Source organism: Pyrgilauda ruficollis, unplaced genomic scaffold (genome assembly GCF_017590135.1).
Source record: "Pyrgilauda ruficollis isolate IOZ18807 unplaced genomic scaffold, ASM1759013v1 scaffold35, whole genome shotgun sequence".
Lineage (NCBI taxonomy): Eukaryota > Metazoa > Chordata > Aves > Passeriformes > Passeridae > Pyrgilauda > Pyrgilauda ruficollis.
Window position 1 is genome coordinate 59,713 of NW_024524934.1, and position 18,898 is coordinate 78,610.

The following is an 18,898-nucleotide window of genomic DNA, read 5'->3' on the forward strand; positions in this document are numbered from 1 at the left end:
GTCACAAGATAATCTTTAGGAACTAATGCAAACTAATTAGAATACACCATTATAAGCTGCCCATCCTATTTTAAAATCTACAGATCTGTGGCTTTGTTTATTAGCTTAAGAAAAAAAGGTAAAGCTGCTCGCATGCACCAACATTATTTCCCAGCTCAAGATGAAGCAGGGCAGAAATAAGGTTTGTGCTTCCAGATAAGGAATGAACGATATCACTCTAAACAGAATTTCTGATGCCTTCCTTAGAAACTTTTATCTATCCCACTTTGGATGAAGGAAAGCTGGGATGCAAGCCACTGAAGCTCTTTGCAATGTAAAGACATTTGCAGGGTTTCCTGTTTCAAATGACAATTATATTTACCCTTAGTTTGGGGAGATGAGGTGGGGAGAGAGGAAAGAGGGAATAGATTAATTTTTCCTTTTATTTTTCATTCTACCTGTCTTTCTTCTTTGTACATTGTTGCCCCAGATTCTTTTGCTAAGTATATTAAAAAACCAAACTAAATTTTAAAAGAATTGTACTCAAATAGTCTGTCCTGAACCTAGGCAGACTAACTTACGGTGCCCTGAGAGGGACTGCAGAACTAATGAAACATCTGAAACTTTTACTTTGCTACCAGGTTTAACTCTGTCTCTGCAATTTCTAATGAGTTCTGAAACCCCAAGGAACAAATTGCATAGTTTATTCATATTAAAGCACAACTCTAAGTCTCTGTCTGGGACATGTAAATTACCGTACCTTGCAGTGGAGTAGGGTATTCAAGGTTCATGTAAATTGTTTCTTGCATGCTCCCACAGTGCCCCTGCCCAGTGAATTTTTTCCTTGATTTGGATTAGTGTGCTCAAGCAGGTGAACGTGTGCTAGTGCACTGAAATTATGTGGATTTAGAACTTACTAGGATCTCCCTACTTAACCTTCACATATTTAGTATTAACACATAGATTAAGTCCATGATTCTTATAATGTTTCTGCATACTTTGAGAGCCTAAGGGTTGCTGTGAATGGTGTTAGTGAGAGGCAGGGAGCATGCTGCCAGTGGTAGTTCTGTCATCTCCAAACACCCAGGTTACAAGATTCAGCAGGTTTGCACAAAGTGTTTCTAAACAGCAACATGAACACAGTGATGATGTGTTTGAGAGGAGCAGATAGCTGACTGGTCCTTGATATTCAAGTTAGAATCGTGTCTTGAAATTTCAAAGAATTGCATCTCTTAATCTCTTACTTATTGCTTTGTGTCCACAGTAGTAGGCAATCATATGAGCACTTCTTCAGGAAGTGGAAAGGTTAAAAGAGGTTGCTTACTTTAACTATCATTACTCAAAAGAGGCATAATTATTGTTTCTGCTCTCTGCCTTTCTGCTGGCGTGATGCTTATCCACTCCACTCCAGCTCTAATTATGTCCATGACAGTTAAAGTTGCTCCTGTGGAGAGCTTTCAGAGTAACAGTCTGTGCATTTTCATGGCTGGATGCTTCCTTCCAATCTCAAAGCTCTCAATGTGTTATGAATCCTCTGAATGACTTTTCTGTATTATTATCCCTGTTTGAAAAAAACGGAGAAACTGAATCAGAAAGGTATTACACAACTTAGGGAGATGCAAGCAAGTAAGCACTGACTGACTTTAGTTCTCTGTTATTTTCCCTTGATCTCAAAAATTTGAACCTGAAACAAGATACAAAAGAGATGAAATATTTTAATTTTTTAAAAATCTTGTGGGTTTTTTTTCTTCCTATTTTTCTTTTTTACTTCATATTCTACTATGGTTTTGGCTAAGTCTTATAGCACTGGGCATACTGATAATATGTTCAAGAGGAGTAGAGGGCACTGACAGGTCCTTGAGATTGAAATTGGACCTTGTCAAGAAATTGTGCCACTTCAGCTCCCTTCAGGAGCACTGCTGTGCTACTTTGGGATGTTCCCCTGTCATTACATGCATTCAGGGTATATTCTTTTAAGAAAACATGCAAGTATTGAGCTGCAAGCCAAAGGCATGACTAGCAGTGTCTGCAAAGATTAACTGCACACACAGAATTGCAGGTGCTGCCTGCCCAGAGACACACCTGCATGAACAAATCAATATTTGGCAAAGAAGCATCGGGTTCCCCTCGGAGGACAAACACCTAATCTCCCTTTCCTTTGCTGCATTAGTCCTCCACTCCCAGTGGTGAAGCTCTGGAGACACAGCCTCCCCACTGAGGTCTAGGGTGGGATCTGCTCCCTGCTCTACCACAAGTGACTCTTTATTCCTGGCAGTTACAGACCTGATCCCTGACACTTGATTCTGGATGGTGGCAATGCAGACATCTGAGCCTTCGTGCTTGATCTCTGACACTGGCTCTCTATTAGGAAAATTACTGGAACCTGATCTGCCTGATTACAGCTACTTGATATATGGTGATGTTCCCCATTGTGGCATGTTTACCACTGAAAGTAAACTCGAAACAGCAAGTACAGCAGAACCAAAGAATTGAAGAATTTTGCTGTGCTCTGCAGATACTGTGGATGAAACTTGATGTTAAGAAATGCCATCTTTAAGGAAAATAGCAGGAAGTAGTGAGGCAGGTTAAAAGGAGAAAATGAAGAGGAAATATTAAAAAAATCAGTGATGATCCCAGCACTTCTACCTGTTGTCAGAGCTTCATGCTCTGTCATTGTATGCTGTGTTAAACACAGACTAGCAGCATCTAAAACCAAAGTTAGCTTCCTTCAGATTAATGTAAAATTGTCTTTTCATGTCAAGTTTGGTTGATTCTATTTCACAGTAAGTACATTTCAGTTCAGTCAGTGGGTCTCCAGAAGACAGAAAAAGCCTTTGACTAAGCAAGCTGGTTGAAATTAGCTTGCAAAGAAATTTATAATCTGGCTCATTTCATAAGGTTTTGAATTTCATTGTAATAATTTCACAGCCTTGAAGAGAGGGCTGCAAAAGAAAAACTGCACTGAAATGAAAAATAGGCATGCTTCATTCCAGCAGAGTTACAAGTATTGCTCTGCCTTCTTCCCGAGTTAATTTTACTTAGCACATCATGTGTTGATCAGTCTTCAGTTTTCATGAGCCATCGTTTTCCAACACATTCCAGTGTTTTGTTTCAAAATTCTTTGGTTAGCTCCAGTGACAACTATTTTTAATTCTCATGTTGGATCATATGAATTGGTCAGGGAATAGAGACTTGCGCTCTGGGTAATCACAGTTCATTTTCCATAGTGTCAGATGAAGAATTTAGGTAAAAAACAAATGCAGCAGTCACAAAATTGAATCCCAGAGGCAGAAAGGTGAGTGAGGTCATGGCAAGGCTTCCAAATGTTTCCAGGTGCAAGCACTATGTTCTAGTGGCAGAAAGTCATACAAGCAATAAAGCAGGGGTTTTCATGTGAGTATTTTTGAGTTAGAGGCTGGCTAGCATCCCAGCTGCAGGTGACTAGTAGCAATGTCTAAAATTGGGGAACATAAGATGAAACTCTTACCTGGGGAGACCTTCAGTCAGACATCAGACCATGGCCAGAAGTTAATCTTTGCTATTGTCCCTAATGCAACTTCGTAATTTTGTCCAATTCCTTTTTGTCTGCCCTTATTCCAGCACCCCATCAATATCCTGTGTCAGTAAGCTCCTCCACAAGTAATTAGTGTGAGAATCTGTCATTTCTGATTCGAAACTGATGTGCAGTACTTGTTTTGAGTGTCTGTATCCTCTTGCACTGGGAGAAATGGCAGTCAGTCTTTCCCTATTCATCTTGTCACAACAATAATGATTTTCTAGAGCTGTGGTACTTCTTACAGGTGGATGTATGACTCTTCAGTGAGTACTGAGATTAAGGCATAAAGATTAGTTAGAAACCATGTATTTATTAAAAAAAAAGTGGGGGAAGAAAGAGCAACTGGGAGAGGAATGAAGTATTTTATGAAACCATTAAACCAGCTAAGCAGACTGATAAAAACTGAACAACATAGCCAAATTGTGAAGTGAGATTGCTCTGTGAAATTGCCTCACCTTTCCAAAGACTGTGGATCTTTTCCAGCCTGTGAAAATTGCCTTTCCAAAGAGTGAAAATTAGGTCTTTTGAGAAGAACAATCCCTTTCGCAGTACTGCTCTGTGTTGTGTAGGCAGAGTGATGAAATAATTGGTATCTGATCAGTTCTCATATATTTCCTACCCTTAGGACAAGATTTAATCCATGATTCCTGCTGATGCCATTTTTCCAAGCAGCATTCATGAGTTACATGATAGAAGTCACAATGAGAATACCATCTGCTCCATCTTCTCACAAAATCAAATCCCCACTATTTGATGTTCTGAGATGAGAACTCAGAATGAAATGAAATTGTTCTGTTTCTTTGTACTCTCTCATTAGAGCCTAACACAACAATGCAGTAGAAGGAAGGTTACAAGGCTGGCTCTTGCCTAGGATAGGGACAGACATAAACAATGCTGAAAGCCATGATTCAAGTTTCTATGATGACAGACTTTTTCCTCAGCTTTGTTGTAGTGAGGGCAAAAGGTGACATTAGTCTTCTCTGCCCCTAGTCCTCGAAACAGTAGCAGGTCTCCTCCTTTAGTCAGGAAGGAGAGCAATACTACCGAGCACACTTCTTTCCATTGAAATCCTCCATCATAATCTGTGGTTGAACTGTCCTTAGACATGGCTCACTTTTTCTCTGGCTTGACTGTACAAAATTTAGGCTTTAGCCTTAGGCTAAACATTTTTTAGTTGACTGGAGTTATACTATGGGGTTTAGAGGTTCTATAACTTCATTTTCCTTGTGTTTATACTCAGCTTTAACTGGTGTAATAGCTGGCTATCCTGCTAAGGAGAAGTGGAAAGCCACACAGGGTATCAATAGGGCTTTATCTATCTCTGATTTCCCTTCAAATAGGAGAGAGAAAGAGGATGTTACTTGTATCTGTGATCCCAAAAATATTACAGAGTTAAACAGGTAAAAAGGCCTATAATATAGGCTTTCATCAGTTGCATGAAATGAGAAAGGACCATTTTTATCTCTCAGTCTGCCCTTCCATGGTGTAGAGGCCGTGGAAATTGGCCAGGGGGTTTCTGTATGGAACCCAAAAACTTGTGATCAAATTAGAGTGTGTAATGTTAATGGAGTTCTGTAAATAGAAGCAGGGAGCAGATGAGGATAGGTCAGGAGAAGAGAGGAAAGTCACTTTGAGGTAAGAGGAGAGTTTGTTTCATAACATGACTGCTCTTCTCGTGTTTCCCTGTCCCAGAAGCAGTCACTAAACACTCAGGAATCCAGATCTGATCTTTCATTAACATAAATACAACAAACCTATTCTAAGCAATATTATGTTTCCTTTTTTGAATACAAAAAATACGTAACAAATTAGCCTGAAAACACTTCAGAAAATGTAATAGGTCTGGTTCCTAGGAAATGTTAGTTTTCTTGTATTTCATAGGTATAATGTTTTTTACTCCTCCAGAGTTTCCTATTTGTGAGGTTTATTGACTATTATACTCCTGCATAACATATGATGTTCACTGTGGTCAGTTGTGCAATGCAGCAAGAGCCCCACCTTTTATGATTGCTGTTTCTTTGTATTTTAACCATTCAAATTTAGAGAGCCTATAGCCTCTCTTATGCAGAAGTTGGGAAGTTACAGGTGCAAGAAAACCATGCTGTCTAAACATGATCACGCCCTTTTGTGTTCTCAGATAGCATAAGAAATCCAGATTGTGATTGGGCCTACTACATGGAGCAATTGGGGAAAAATAAGGGTACAAACTCCTCACTTGTCTTTCTTTTTGCTGTGCAAGTTTCTAGGACAGCACTGCTCTGACCATGCTTCACTAAGAAGCCAGGCCTGTTTACCAGTGCACGTGGCTGGCGTCCTGCATGAATTGTTCAGAATGATCTTTTCTTCAGCTTCTGAAGGGTTCCCACTCCTCTCACACAGCAGCACAGTTGTTTTCACCTGAACACTCTAGAAGGCTTTAGTGTTCAGAAGTTCATACAAGTAAGTATGAACAGCAAGCACAGGTTCTCCCCAAAGGCTTTTCAAAAAGCAGTCAGAAATGCTTCTGGATGCACCTGATGACATCAGATGGTGAAACACTGAAACATGGCTACTGTCAGCAAAGGTTACCTTGCGCCTGTTCTGACCACCTGCATAGATGGGCCCTCCTAAATGGTTCATACTTAAGTGCTGGTGTCTGTAGCTTAAAATTGTCCTCATAAAACTAATTCTAAATCCCAAAGCAAGGACCAAGCAAAGGCTTAAAGACTCCACTTTGGTGGCCTGCAGGTGTGCACTGTAACAGAGTTTTAATTTGGAGCAGGTGTCAACAGGAAAGCACAATGTGTGCATTTTGACAAAGAAGTGATACAACTGCTGAGCTTCGGTAGACAGAGTGAGTTCATTGGTTTGGTTCTTCTGAACTCACTGAGAGAAAATATCTGGCCTTCAGCACTTGTGATCTAACTTAAGCCATTCTGTTAACACAAGGCTTTCGTTTTGGACTCTAGCTTAATAATCTGACTACTGAGCTCTTTAAAGTCTAATGAAAGACTGCATTGAACTTTCTGGAAGAAAAAAAGAAAGACTAAACTCTGATAGTTGCATGAAATCAGGGATTTAAGAGGTAGGACTGCAAGTGTGGTAGTGATACAATGTGGTAGGAAGATGAGGCTGCTCAACAGGCAGCATAGAACTAATAAAATATTTTTTTTCCTAAAAAGAAAAAAACGGTATTTCCTCAGTATTTACAGGCTGAAACACATTAATATTCAGGAACATTAATAAATGAGTAATGCCATCCTCTGTTTAATTAGTCAGCTTCTGTAACACTGGTGTACTTTATTATTTACTCAAACTGCAGACTTATCCAATGTTACATGTTGATAAAAATTCTGTGAAAAGAAACTTCTGTCTTGGGAAAAGCCACAGTTGGCCAAAGGAAGCGCTGGTTTTGCTTAGCTAGTTGGCCCAAAGGCCAAGTACTTTAAATCTTACATGATTTTACTTAACCTGTACATGAAGGTGGGGAAATAGTGTTTCAGTTGTGGCCACTATGATCCAGCTCTGTGTGCTTTGGGTCACTGTGCTCATCAGATGTCCAAACTGACCTTTGAAAGCAGTTTTCCTGCAGCATCACCATAAAATAAAACCTTAGCTCTTCTTTTCTGAATGACACAGCTGTTATTTTATTTCTGGCCTGCCTTAAGGAACACTGCTTCCCAAGAAAAGCACTTGAAATTGAAAAATGGCAAATGTACAGCCTCAGAGTTTCTCCCCCAATTCTTACGGACTGTCTTAGCATCTGGAAGCATACTACCTTTTATGGGACTTTGCTGGATGGTAAACAGAAGTCTGTTTACAACAGCTTGACTTTCAGAACTTTTGTTTCTTCTTATTTAGTGCATCCTTCCTCGTGATACTCACTCTTCTCCATTTAAACAGGTTCTTTACTTACCCTAGAATGCCTGAAGGGTGTCACAGACAAAAGTGAAAGCATGGGAAGAAAAAATGTCAGTGTTCAGGGATGCAATGATATCAGTGACAGGGCCACTGTGGGTTCTTGAAGGTGAAAGAATCTTCTGCAAGGTAAATCCTGCTCAAGCTCCCTGCATCTGCCACGAAAGTCCTCTTCTGTTAGCAAAGGCAAACACTTGGCAGCAAGAATGCTCTCCCAAGATTTTGTGTAAATGATCATACGTGTATATTTAGTACACACAAAACATCTTTTAATTTTTTTTTTTCTTGGAAATAATTTAATTTGAACTTTCTCTGAACAATACGGCCAAGACTGATATTCTTCTTCGGAAGTTTTCAAGCTGAACAAAACCTGACTAATTAAAATGAAAAAGCTTTCTTTTAGAAGATATTTGGTGAATCTCAGCTTGTTTTGTATATCAGTATCCTACCAGCTACCAGAGAGCCTTTTAGAACTCAACACATAATGCAAAATTGAAGAAGTGACACGCAGGATCTCTGTAACAGCTGTTGATATTCTTAATTTTCTGAATGTCTTTGGCTGAATGTGGCTAATCTTTGCAGCCAGGTGGCCAGGCATCTGGAATGATCATTTAGTTGAAATATGTGGGGTTTAAAGGAGACAAAAATAGGTGATGATCTTGATGGCTTTCAAAGTTCAGCTGTAAGTCTGGGAACTTGCCATGTTTCATTTTGGAATGAACACTTTAGGAGTGAAATTAGCTAAAAAAGAAGACATAGCTAAAAGGCATTTCTGTTGCTGAAAATATCCACTAGTGAAAAATGGTATTAGCATGTGCACCCTGGGCAGGACAGAAAGACAAGGAAAAAGAGTTCTGTGACCTTTATTTACCTCATGTCCATTCAGTCTGTCATGAAATTGAGCAGAATGGGCAGTTTGTATTGATATAAAACAAACAGAGTAAAGGGGAGAAAGACTTTACTACTTAACTTCCTGGGTTTTAGGGCTTTTTAATATAGATCAGAAGGTAAATTTTAGGTGACAACCTTCCTTTGAATTCTTCATCCCCAAAACATAAAGTAATGCTATGGAAACTTGCCAGGGTCAGGTTAAAATCTGTTAAAATGTCAACATTCACCAGAATTAGCCAACGCTAGAGATAAAATAAGCTCAAATTGCCTCTTTCCTGAAAACACTGGTTGCTACTATATGCATCTTGTGGTGCTTTTTCTTTTTTCTTTTGCACAGTCCTGGATTCTGACATCCATGCCTAATATGAATGTGCCATTTATTTCACTTTTTCTGATGCTAGATTTTCAAGAGATGATTCAAGGCATATTCTACATTCAGCTTTTTATGCTGATTTACCTAGTAAAGTCTGTTGAATTCCAAATCTGGTTGTAGTCATACTGGTAAAAAAATGTTTGCTTCAGCAGAGTCTGCCTGGATAAATAGCCAGTGCCCTGGCTTGCTTACAGAGCGAGTGAATTCCTGGTTTTTGTGCAGTAAGTGTATGATACAGAATTGGGCTGATAGTAGTTGTGGGTAGTGTTTACTGTTATTCTAAAGAAACAAACAAGCAAAAATCCATAAAATTTCCTTTCCACTTCTGCATAGCCATAGGTAGCGTCACAGTAGAAGGCAGCAGGGAACAAACGACCACCAGTGAAAATGTATCAGTAGTCATTCATCAGAAGAGCACTACATTCCCCTCTTTGCCACACTGGGATCTTCACTACGCTGGTGGTGTTATCTTTTGGAGTGTTCTTATAGCAGAGAATATAACTCTGAGGGAATCAGAAGATGATTGCCTCTGCATTGTAAGGGTTAGTTTGTAAAGCCAGCTGACCACAGAGTGACAGCCCGAGGCACACATGGGTCTTGTCTGCTCTGCCTTTTGAGTGGCCAGTCATCCCAGAGGACTGACCAGGGCTCTGCTGTTCTGTGCTGGACAGGAGGTAAGGTTAACAGCTTGGAGAAAACTGAGCTATCAATGTGTTTCTTCTGGAGAGGACACTACACACTTTTTAAAACTTCTACCTCCCAACAGGACAGGCAGCTCTGGGGCTCTTCTCTGCAGCTCTTTTAAAGATTTTTTAATCAGTACAGTTTCCCTTTCTCACTGAAATTGCATTTACGGTATTTTTAGTATGTTCTGATGAAGCAGTAGGTGTTACTTACATCCAATTTTCCATATAACCACTTCTGATGACTGTCCCTTTCAAGTCTTTTCAGCCTATCCATCCTGAATTAGCTTTTTTGTAAGAAAAGACCTTTTGTAGTTTATAAATTTTAATACAGGATGCTAGCTGCCAGAAAGTTTTGGACTGAAACCAAAGATTTTAACCAGTCTACCCAGCAGATGAAATGAGGTATAGCTCCTGCTGCACCTGGAGACAGTACTTCTTTCATTCTGTTTCAGAGTTATGACACCTCTGCTTTAGCCTCAGAAAGTCAGGAATTTTCCTTTAAACAGGCTTCCTGGAAATAGAGTTTTAGGCTATTAATGGGTAATTTATCACACAGTATTTTTCAGCTTTAAGAAACTCTGGGTTTTGAGGTTTGTTTTGTTTTAGTGTAGTTAATTGGGGACAGCTAAGCAAAGGTGAGACTCTTGATGTGATATCTTGACAGCAGGAGATGATAGTGGAGACCAACCCTCAGTGAAAGAGCATGGTGTACTTTGATGGTGAAGTACTTTGAACTTTTGCTGTTAAGCAGCTAGATGCTGATTTTGGTGGTGTTTTTTATGTGCTGTGCAGTTTGTATTCATCCAAAGAAACCCATTAACATTAGGATGCCATGTGTGATTTAGTTGTTCTTCACCTGGATAAATGTTGCATGCTGCACCATGCAACTTGCAGTTACACTATGTTTCCTGTGAAAATGCTTTTCCACATGAAGGAGATCTTCAGAGTTCCAGAGTACAAGAGATTTTACCCCAAGAACATGCATTGTGCCTTCTGTTATCATTTTCATCTTCAAAGATATTTTCTACAGAAGGATATACAGGTCAATTAACATTTATTTTTCTGCAAAAGATGATCACATAGATGCTTACAGAGATGCTGAAAATTTGAAGGTGCTAGTATATCTGAAAGACCAGTACCAGACATCTGCAGATTAATCACTGAACTGTGTTGGGATCTCTCATTTATCCCCAGGATATTCCAGGGTACTTAGTTACCAGAGTCATTACAGTAAAGGAAGTCAGAATTCATAATTAATTAACAGGTTGTAGAGTAGTTGTATGCAGAGAGCCCTGTGGAGCGGTAAATTCCCTAGTCCTACCTCATGAAGTTCAGTGCCAGACTTTTCTTGCTGCATGCTCCTGCACTGTATGAAGCTGTTTCCTTTTCTGACCCTGAGCAGAGCTGCAGACAAGTGTTTTGGGCAGGCCCCAGAGGAGCCATAAAGGTGTATCACTTATGATACAGTACGTCACTTAATCTTAGGCATGCAGTTGTTTCAGCCCCCATGGTGAAGGAGTCCAACATGACTGCTGATTGTAGAACTACATCCTTTTGGATAAATTTCCTCATCTATCTTGATGCGTCTTTTTTGATTGGGAAGGGTGGGAGGAATGGGGGCAGAGGGAAGAGAATGGTTTTTCTGTTCTACCATCAGGGACATCTGTGAACTTTCAGTAAACAGCCTGACTTTCTGAATCTGGTTCATAGTTTTCATGCTTGCTTTCTAATCTGTTTCAGAGCTGGGCAGCTGTAAGCTTATACAGTTTCTCAGGGAGATGTTTTTGTGTGCTAGAGAAAGAGCAGACGTGCTTTGGCTCTCACGTGCATTACTGTGTACAGGCATTCTCAGCTTTGTGACTAGCACATAGAAATCCTTGAGTATTTTGGACAGTGGCTTTCCTGTTCCTCAGAGTCTCAAGTTGTTCCTTCTTTGAGACTTATTGGGATATGGATCTTACTGAGACTTCTGCACAAATATTCTGTGCATGATATAAGAGTCTTCTTCAAAACACCTTGTTTGCAAATGATTAAAGGAGACAGACTTTTTTGCTAGGGATGCCTACAGTTTATGACCACTATCACAATAGAGAAAAATACAAATATGTGATTTATCTCTAAAACACAATTGGTGATTCAGATATAAAAGACACTATTGGAACTCCTCTACTATGTGCTGTAGCCGGTCTAGCCACAAAATATGCATTGCTGGGGAAAATCTGAGAACAGTGTCTGCATTTCTCTTGATCAGAGTTTTGGAAAAAGAAGTGGTTAATTGGTTGTCTTTGGTATTTGTTTTTAAAATTTGTGGAAGATAGATCATTAGAATAGTTAATTTGAACTAGAACTTCATAAAAGTAGGATAACGAATATTCCCTGATCTTTCTTAATTTATGAATGGGTTTTCATCAAGTGAATTCAGATCAACCATAGGATAAATGCTGAAGACAAAACAGTGGTCAGGATGGCAGAAGATAATTAATTTTAAGGAAGGAAGAAGAATATGGAAATTCCAGATATGTTGGGCAGGGATATATAAGGCATGAACTAGACATTTAAAAGAATAAAAGTAAAGGAGAAATCAGCATAAAAGTAAGATAATTGTAGATAATCTTACAAAGGTCTTATTTTAACTCATTGAAATATAAAAAAATGGATAATATTTTTTTTATGTGGGCTCCTGAAGAGCATCCTGCTGTATGTTTATGAAGTTTTTTTTTTCTCTGTCCAGAGATTTTATTTTAAAGATTGAAGCCATTTCTTTTTAATAGAAAAGAAGATTCATATATTCTAAGGAAAGCAAAACCTTGCATTATTTTCTGGGAGATACAGCATAACATGTTGGCTTGTATAATTTTCAAAAATGAATTTATTAAAAGTCCACAAACACAGAATATCTTTGATTTCTTTTCATCTAGGAAGGCAACTCCTCCAGAAAAATACTCAAGAAAAAATCCCCCCATTTTTTCTCAATACATATCACTTCTAGGAAATGGTAATATGTTTTTGTGTGAAATGTAACTATATATATGAGAGAACACTGGGAAGGAGATGTAATAATAAACTTTAAATACATTAAATGTATTTGCAAAAGAGAAGAGAACAGATTATTCTAGTCATCCATGGATGGCACAGGAAGAAATCAACTTCAGCTGCACCAAGGGAAATTTAGATAGTATTTTTGGAAAACTCAGAAAGTCAGTCAGAGCTGATTGTTCACATATCTGCAGCACAGTCCCCTTCATATATTCCCTGTGTAAATCCAAGTCCTTGCCAGGACACAGGTACAGAAATGTCAGGAGAATATGAGTGAGGAATGGCTGGAACGTGGAGCATGCATCACACGCAGGCTACAAACTCATGCACAGCAGGTGGCCCCGTGTTACTTCTGAGGGGAAAACACCCCAGTTCTCCATTGCAGTAAAATATTAAAGCAGACATGGGTGTTTTGGAGGTACCTTGTTTAGAACAACTCAAGATTGATGAATGTGTACCATGTTCTTCAGATAAAGTTCAGTCATAGCAGTCTTCCACAAAATATCCTGATACATGGCTTACAGCCCAAAAAAGTTGGAATAAGAGTATACAAGTAAAACATTTCCACTTGTCTTCTTGTTTATAATGTTTGATGCCAGCAGACATAAATGTATGAGGTGCACTGTCTGGACCTTTAATTGTTAGGAAAAATGAAGAACTGAACTGAACTAAATTGAGAGGACTCAGTCTAAATAGCATGGAGGGAGAGAGTAACTCCTGGTATGGGTCCAGTAGAACAAGATAAAGTAAGGCAGGGTAGTTAACAGCTCAGCTGTATGACCAGAGGACCAAGAATTGATGAAAACTTAGTGAACAACTTTTTTTAGGCAGAAAGCAGACTTTCTTTAGAGTGATAAGTTTTCATGTGAAATTAAAATAACCACAAATATTACATTTTTTGGGGTTATGACTTTTTTTCAAATGTTTTATGCTGTAATGCCTATGAGTCTGAGATCCAAACACTGTGGAACTGGGGTCCTCCTGCCTTTTACAGGCTTTGGGGCAGAATGTGCCAAAAGCTTGGTCTGGGCATCTCTGAACTAGAGGATCACTGTTCAGAAGCAGACAGCTAATAGAACTTGGGAGCAAATAGCTATGCTGGGATAATTTCCTAATGCTAGCCAGCTTTTCACATTTGTATGTGCAGAGAAAAAAAACCCTGGCTGAAATTTGAGTTCAAGAGAGAAATCAGAAGGAAAAATTTACTTCTCCAGTCTGTCCAATCTTCACCCATAGCCTGTTTAACCCTGTGTCTGTATAAGGTACAGAGTTTTATGGCATCTCTTACAGGCTCACTGTATCTTGTCTGCAGACATATTAAAAATGTGACAGTCACAGTAGCATCAATGTATCCATTGGTACTTCATTGATATTTCTTCCAAATTTTCAGTGCCATGACACTTGGAAAATTGTATATACTGCTTTAAGGCCTTTTCCAACTGACCTTGAAGTAAAGGACGTGTACAGGTTAATTTTCTTTTATGTAAAAGCCACTCATAAGAATTCATCATCAACAGGGCAGCAACTGTACAGAAGAAATTAAGCTGTATGGCAGATTTGTTAAAATCAAACCATACATTTTCTCAGTGGATTAGCAGGTGTTTGTTACACCTGTGTGCAAAAATTCCTAGGGTTCAATGTCAGCCTTTGAGCTGACATTGTCATTGCCATGGTGCAGCAGCCTAGTGTTAATATTCTGAATTGTAGTATTATGCAATATTGGGAACATGGGGAATCGTGTCATCTTTAAAACTAGTGGAATTGCTTTCTTTCTAAAGTATTTCAATCAGTTCTGTTTCTTTATTTTCAATTCACAGAAAATTACAGAAAAGTAAATATTCTTGAAGCTCATACCCTTAATTTTGAACAGGCTTTAAAGCTTCTTTGGTACTGTGCAAATCCAGTGACCAGTCATCACAAAAATTTGTGAGATAAAAATAAGAATGCTGTTGTATGGGCTTATTTTGTGCATTAATGATAGGTGCAGGTGCTAAGAGCATATCTTAGTTACTAGGAAAACTACATTCAGCTATTTATTATAAATGGCTCAAATTATTTGCATATAGTATTATTGAATTTCATAATGTAGCAATAATAATTCACAGCACTAAGAAGGAAATATTCAAATACTTTAAATCACACTATTTTACAGAACAATTTCCATAAAGTAATTAATTCTCACTGAACTCCTGAAAAGCATGTGGATATGTAAGGTTATTTCCAGTTTACAGACCAAGAGGCAGGGATCACAGATTCCCAGCTGTAAAGAAGCTTCCTGAGCAGGAGCTTTCTGAGCTTAGAAAGCAAGGTGATATTAGTTTTCTTTCATTTATTCCTATTTTTAAGCCCCTACACAGCAGTTCTCTCTTCCAGTTCTCTTCAGCTTCAGACAGAAGTGCTAACATACTGATGAGCTTTTAATGAAGCATTTTTATAGTTTGCTTTCTACCCTTTCAGTGTATGTCATGGTAAAATATTAAATCACTAGGACTTTACAGATGGTACTTGATAATAGGATCTTACCTCACAGAGCTTAAAATTTTTATTAGTGTTTATAGTACTGGTTTGAGGTATTTCACATAGTATTTCCCTGGGCAACTGTTAGGAGAGATTTTAATGTTTAACACATGTGGCTGTGCAAAGTATTGTAACACATGATTTTACCATTGTTATCTGTATGTCCTTTTGTTTTTTCTTTTAATAATTTCTTGCTTTAACAAAGTGTTCTTTTTGAATAGGATCCTTGTGCCTGACAGTCTTTGCCTATGAAATTCCCCAGACCAGGAGTCCTAGCTGAATGGGTGGCAAGGTCTAATAAACCTTTAACCTCTTTTTTTTTGTGTGTGTGCAGAGAGGGCAGGGGACAGGGGGAAGCTGACTGTGAACTCCTGCAGGGATGTTTCATCCAAGATAAATGGCTTTTCAAACCTGACCAGTTAACCAACATGCAAATGCCTCTTCTGGAAGTTTGTGTCCAGCAGGGACTTCTGGAGATATGAAACTGTCAGGAGAGTTTAGTTCATGTTTCTAGCAGAGATGAACAGAGAAAGAAAAAGGGCCTCAAACATAACTACTTTGCTGGAACTGATGTGATGTTCTTTGTTTTGTTATTACTTCCTCTTTTTTTAACTGCTGTCCTGTATTATTATTCTATTCATGAAATAGAGATATTTAAACTCTTTTGGTTATTTTTTTAATCCTGTTTCCTATTTTAAAAATATTTAACCTTCTCAGTGAATATGCTCTGCAGAGTAACACATGATGGCCACCTCTTGGTAATGTCTGTTATTTAAAGAAGAGATTTCAGTCCATGTTTTAGGGTCATGCATGTACACAGTTCACTTTCACTTGCAGTAACATGCTGATCCCAGAAGGTGACAAATGTACTTATGAACCTGCAGTAACTGGAGAACAAGCTCCTGAATTAGCTTATCCTTATCAACACTGACTACATGTTGAGTCACAAATGATTGTGGGAGAATGCCTTTGGAAGCTTTTGGAAACTTCAGTGATTGACTCTAAAAGACATGTTTGCCACCTAAAACTGAAGAGAAGACCATACAATTTTGAAAGACTATTTAGTGTGTTAGGTATTCAGAACTCACTATATCCCTTACCTAATTATCTCTCATGCTCCCTGTTTAAAGGATAGAGAAACTGAGGTTGGCAAAAAAAGTAGTTCACAGGGATTACAAAAGAAGCTCTTGATCCTTTGAGCAGAGCAACAATCTGGCTGTTTTTCAACCAGCTGGCCAACTTTATGCATTTGTTTCTATAAAAGATGTGGCAACAGTGCAGACTGACCTATGTGTGGTCAATCTATGATGGTCATGTGTCCAAGGTAGCTATTTCTTTGTGTTTCAGAGGCAGCCTGTCTCCATCAAGCTGATCCATACTGATTTGCTTCTTGCTCCTGTGGAGTGTAGCTGACTTGAGAAATTCTGGTTTTATGCATTTTTTTAAAAATTCTGTTTTTATTTTACTAACCAACATGCAAGGTGTTCAACAATTCAGGCCTACCCTTAGGGGAAGCCTGTTCCCAGAAATGAAATTTCTTTTTTGTCCAATGTTGTGTTTCTGAAAGAAACAAAAGTTTTTTGCAAAAGCAAAACTTAAATGTATTGTTTGAGCTAGGAATATTAATCACGGATAATGAGACATTTACTGTCAGGCAAATAAAGAAAAGAGTTGAGTCTCTATCAAATGCAGCCTTGATAAATACAGCACTAAATGAAGATATTAGCTATGGAGCTAATTACTTGTACATATAGAGCTGGCTATGTGACAGTTGAGACATAGGATAGATTAAAAGACTCTAATTTTTTTTTTTCAAAATATTTACACTCCAGCATCTCCTTCCTGTTTTATTTTCTTTAATGTATTTGTTTTTTAAGCACTCTATCGACTTCCTGCCTGGCATAAGAGGCTTTTCAAGGAATAGAAATTTTCATCTGAAAAGTTTACCTTAAAACAGCAATTTCAAGCAGCCGCATTTAAGTTCCCTGTAAGGACCCTTATTCTCTTCAGAGCAGGGATCACATTACATACTAGGCTTTTGAAAAGCAGCAACACCACTGCCAAAGTCTCACTACCCTTAATCACTTCTCATGTATCAAGTTGCCTTTTTGCTGTCAAATGCCATTGGAGTGCAAATAGTTTGGTCCTTGCTAGGGCTGATGTCACTGAACCGAGTGCATTTAGGATATGCATCTCTATATTCACTTCATTTGGAAATAGATAGATAAATATATATGGAAAGAAAAGAATGGATGAAAGGCTTTTTTCTGCTAAATAATTTGGGTGTCTCTTTTCTCTGTTTTAGTCAAATGCATGAGAGTAGTTTATAAATTAGTTGAGCTGGAGTTGCCAAACTTGGCTGTATATCTGAGTAGCCTGGATGGAAAGCCTTTGCAACTGATATTGTCCTCAAGCAGCTGATCATCAGAGCATTTCCTTCCCATACCCAAACCAGCAAAATGACCACATCCAGCAGGCAGAGCTCTTCTACGTCTATGGTCAACAACTTGGCCAAAATATTCGATCCAAACACTTTGCAAAACCAAGGGCCAGGTAATGGAATGGAACCTCCTCAAATTCTTCACGTTGAGAGAAGTGATGTCAGCACATCTGAAAGTTTCAACGTCATGGATGTGAAGTTTGCCTCCCTTGAAGAGAAAATTGATAAACTGTTGACTCTGCAAGACAATGTCCTTAAGAAGCTTAACAGTGTTTCCCAAGAAATCTGTTGCATTGAAAAAGACATGGAGATGGTAAAGGCGGAAACATCTGAACCTGGATCAAGGATGGAAAGAAACAAAAAAATGAGAAATAATGAAATGAAGAGACTTTGCCTTAAAATGAAAAAATCTCTTTCTGATATAAACAGGAAAGCTGAGCAGCAGGTTAAAAGGCTAGATGGACTTGAACAAAGTGTTTCTGGACTACAGAAACTTGTAGGACCTCTGGTAGAAAAGGTGAAAACATTAGTAATTCATAATTCAAGTGTAAAACATCATGTTAAAAAACGTAAAGTTTGCAAGGCAGGAGCTGGACATCCCTTTAGGATGCACATTTTCTCGGAGACAACAGCTGGTGATCTGCTCAGGAAGAAAAATGATAAGGTGAGCCCAGGTTTGTGTTTCATCTTGGCAGGAATCATTGCAAGCTACAGATATGTTCTGCTACATGCTCAGCTTTTTTGTTTTGTTGACATTTAAGAAAGAACAACCAATGTGCTCTAAAAGTGAAAAGTATAAGAACAAGCTGAGCAAATTTCAGTGGAAAAAATATAGAAAAATCTACTTGTTATACAGACATTCATTTTTTTCCTAACTGTTCCTTTGCAGCTGTAAAACATAACAAAAAAGAACATAAAAAAGATTGACAGACTTCAGGAGTCTTGGGTCCTGGCCATGAATTTTACAATGATCTTTTCTGGATTTATAATTATCTGGGGGAGTCAAGTTGCAGCAGTTGTGCTATGAGCACCAGGATCTAGAGATTAGTGGAACTGGTAAAAAGCCTCCTTGGGTCAGGGCATGTACATATGTTTGTTCTTTATTTCAAGGAACATCTTAAGTGTGCTCTTCCTATCTGGTATTTCTCTCCATTGGTGAGGACTAGGGGACTTCTAAACTGGGATCTGAGGTAGGGTTACTGTAACTGGAGCTGTGGCTTGTGTAAACTTCCCTGGGTAAAAAATCCCTCTGTTACCATAATGAGAGTTTCATCATGTTCTTTAAAGTTCAGATTAAAAGACACCAAAAATCTCTTGAAAGACTCTCTTGATTGTAATAAGTTTTTGTAAGGTAGTTTCAGTATTCTTTTTTGGTGAAGAAAATTAAGGAATTTCTTCTGACAAAGTATGTTGGTAATTAACCCACGGTGAACCAAAAAGGTTGCTTTTCATATTTTGTTCCATTTTGCTTAATTTTTTATTCTCCCAAAAAGTCACATGCAGGCTTTACTCTTTGATTCATT

The 18,898-nt window shown here is 38.4% G+C and overlaps 1 protein-coding gene across 5 annotated transcripts in view; it reads left to right on the forward strand.

Annotated features, from left to right (window-relative positions):
• The window catches only part of MYLK4 (myosin light chain kinase family member 4), a 60,886-nt gene that overhangs the window by 10,510 nt on the left and 31,478 nt on the right, over nt 1–18,898 (forward strand). Inside the window, exon 2 of one of the 5 annotated variants that reach the window (XM_041475337.1) lies at nt 17,241–18,039. The exons of 1 other annotated variant lie outside the window; for it this stretch is intronic. In XM_041475337.1, the coding sequence (XP_041331271.1) occupies nt 17,395–18,039 (645 nt within the window). In that variant the 5' untranslated portion in view covers nt 17,241–17,394. Of the gene's footprint in view, nt 1–17,055; nt 18,040–18,898 lie in introns of those variants that run through there. 3 more of the 5 variants (XM_041475339.1, XM_041475336.1, XM_041475338.1) reach the window with 3 other exon arrangements.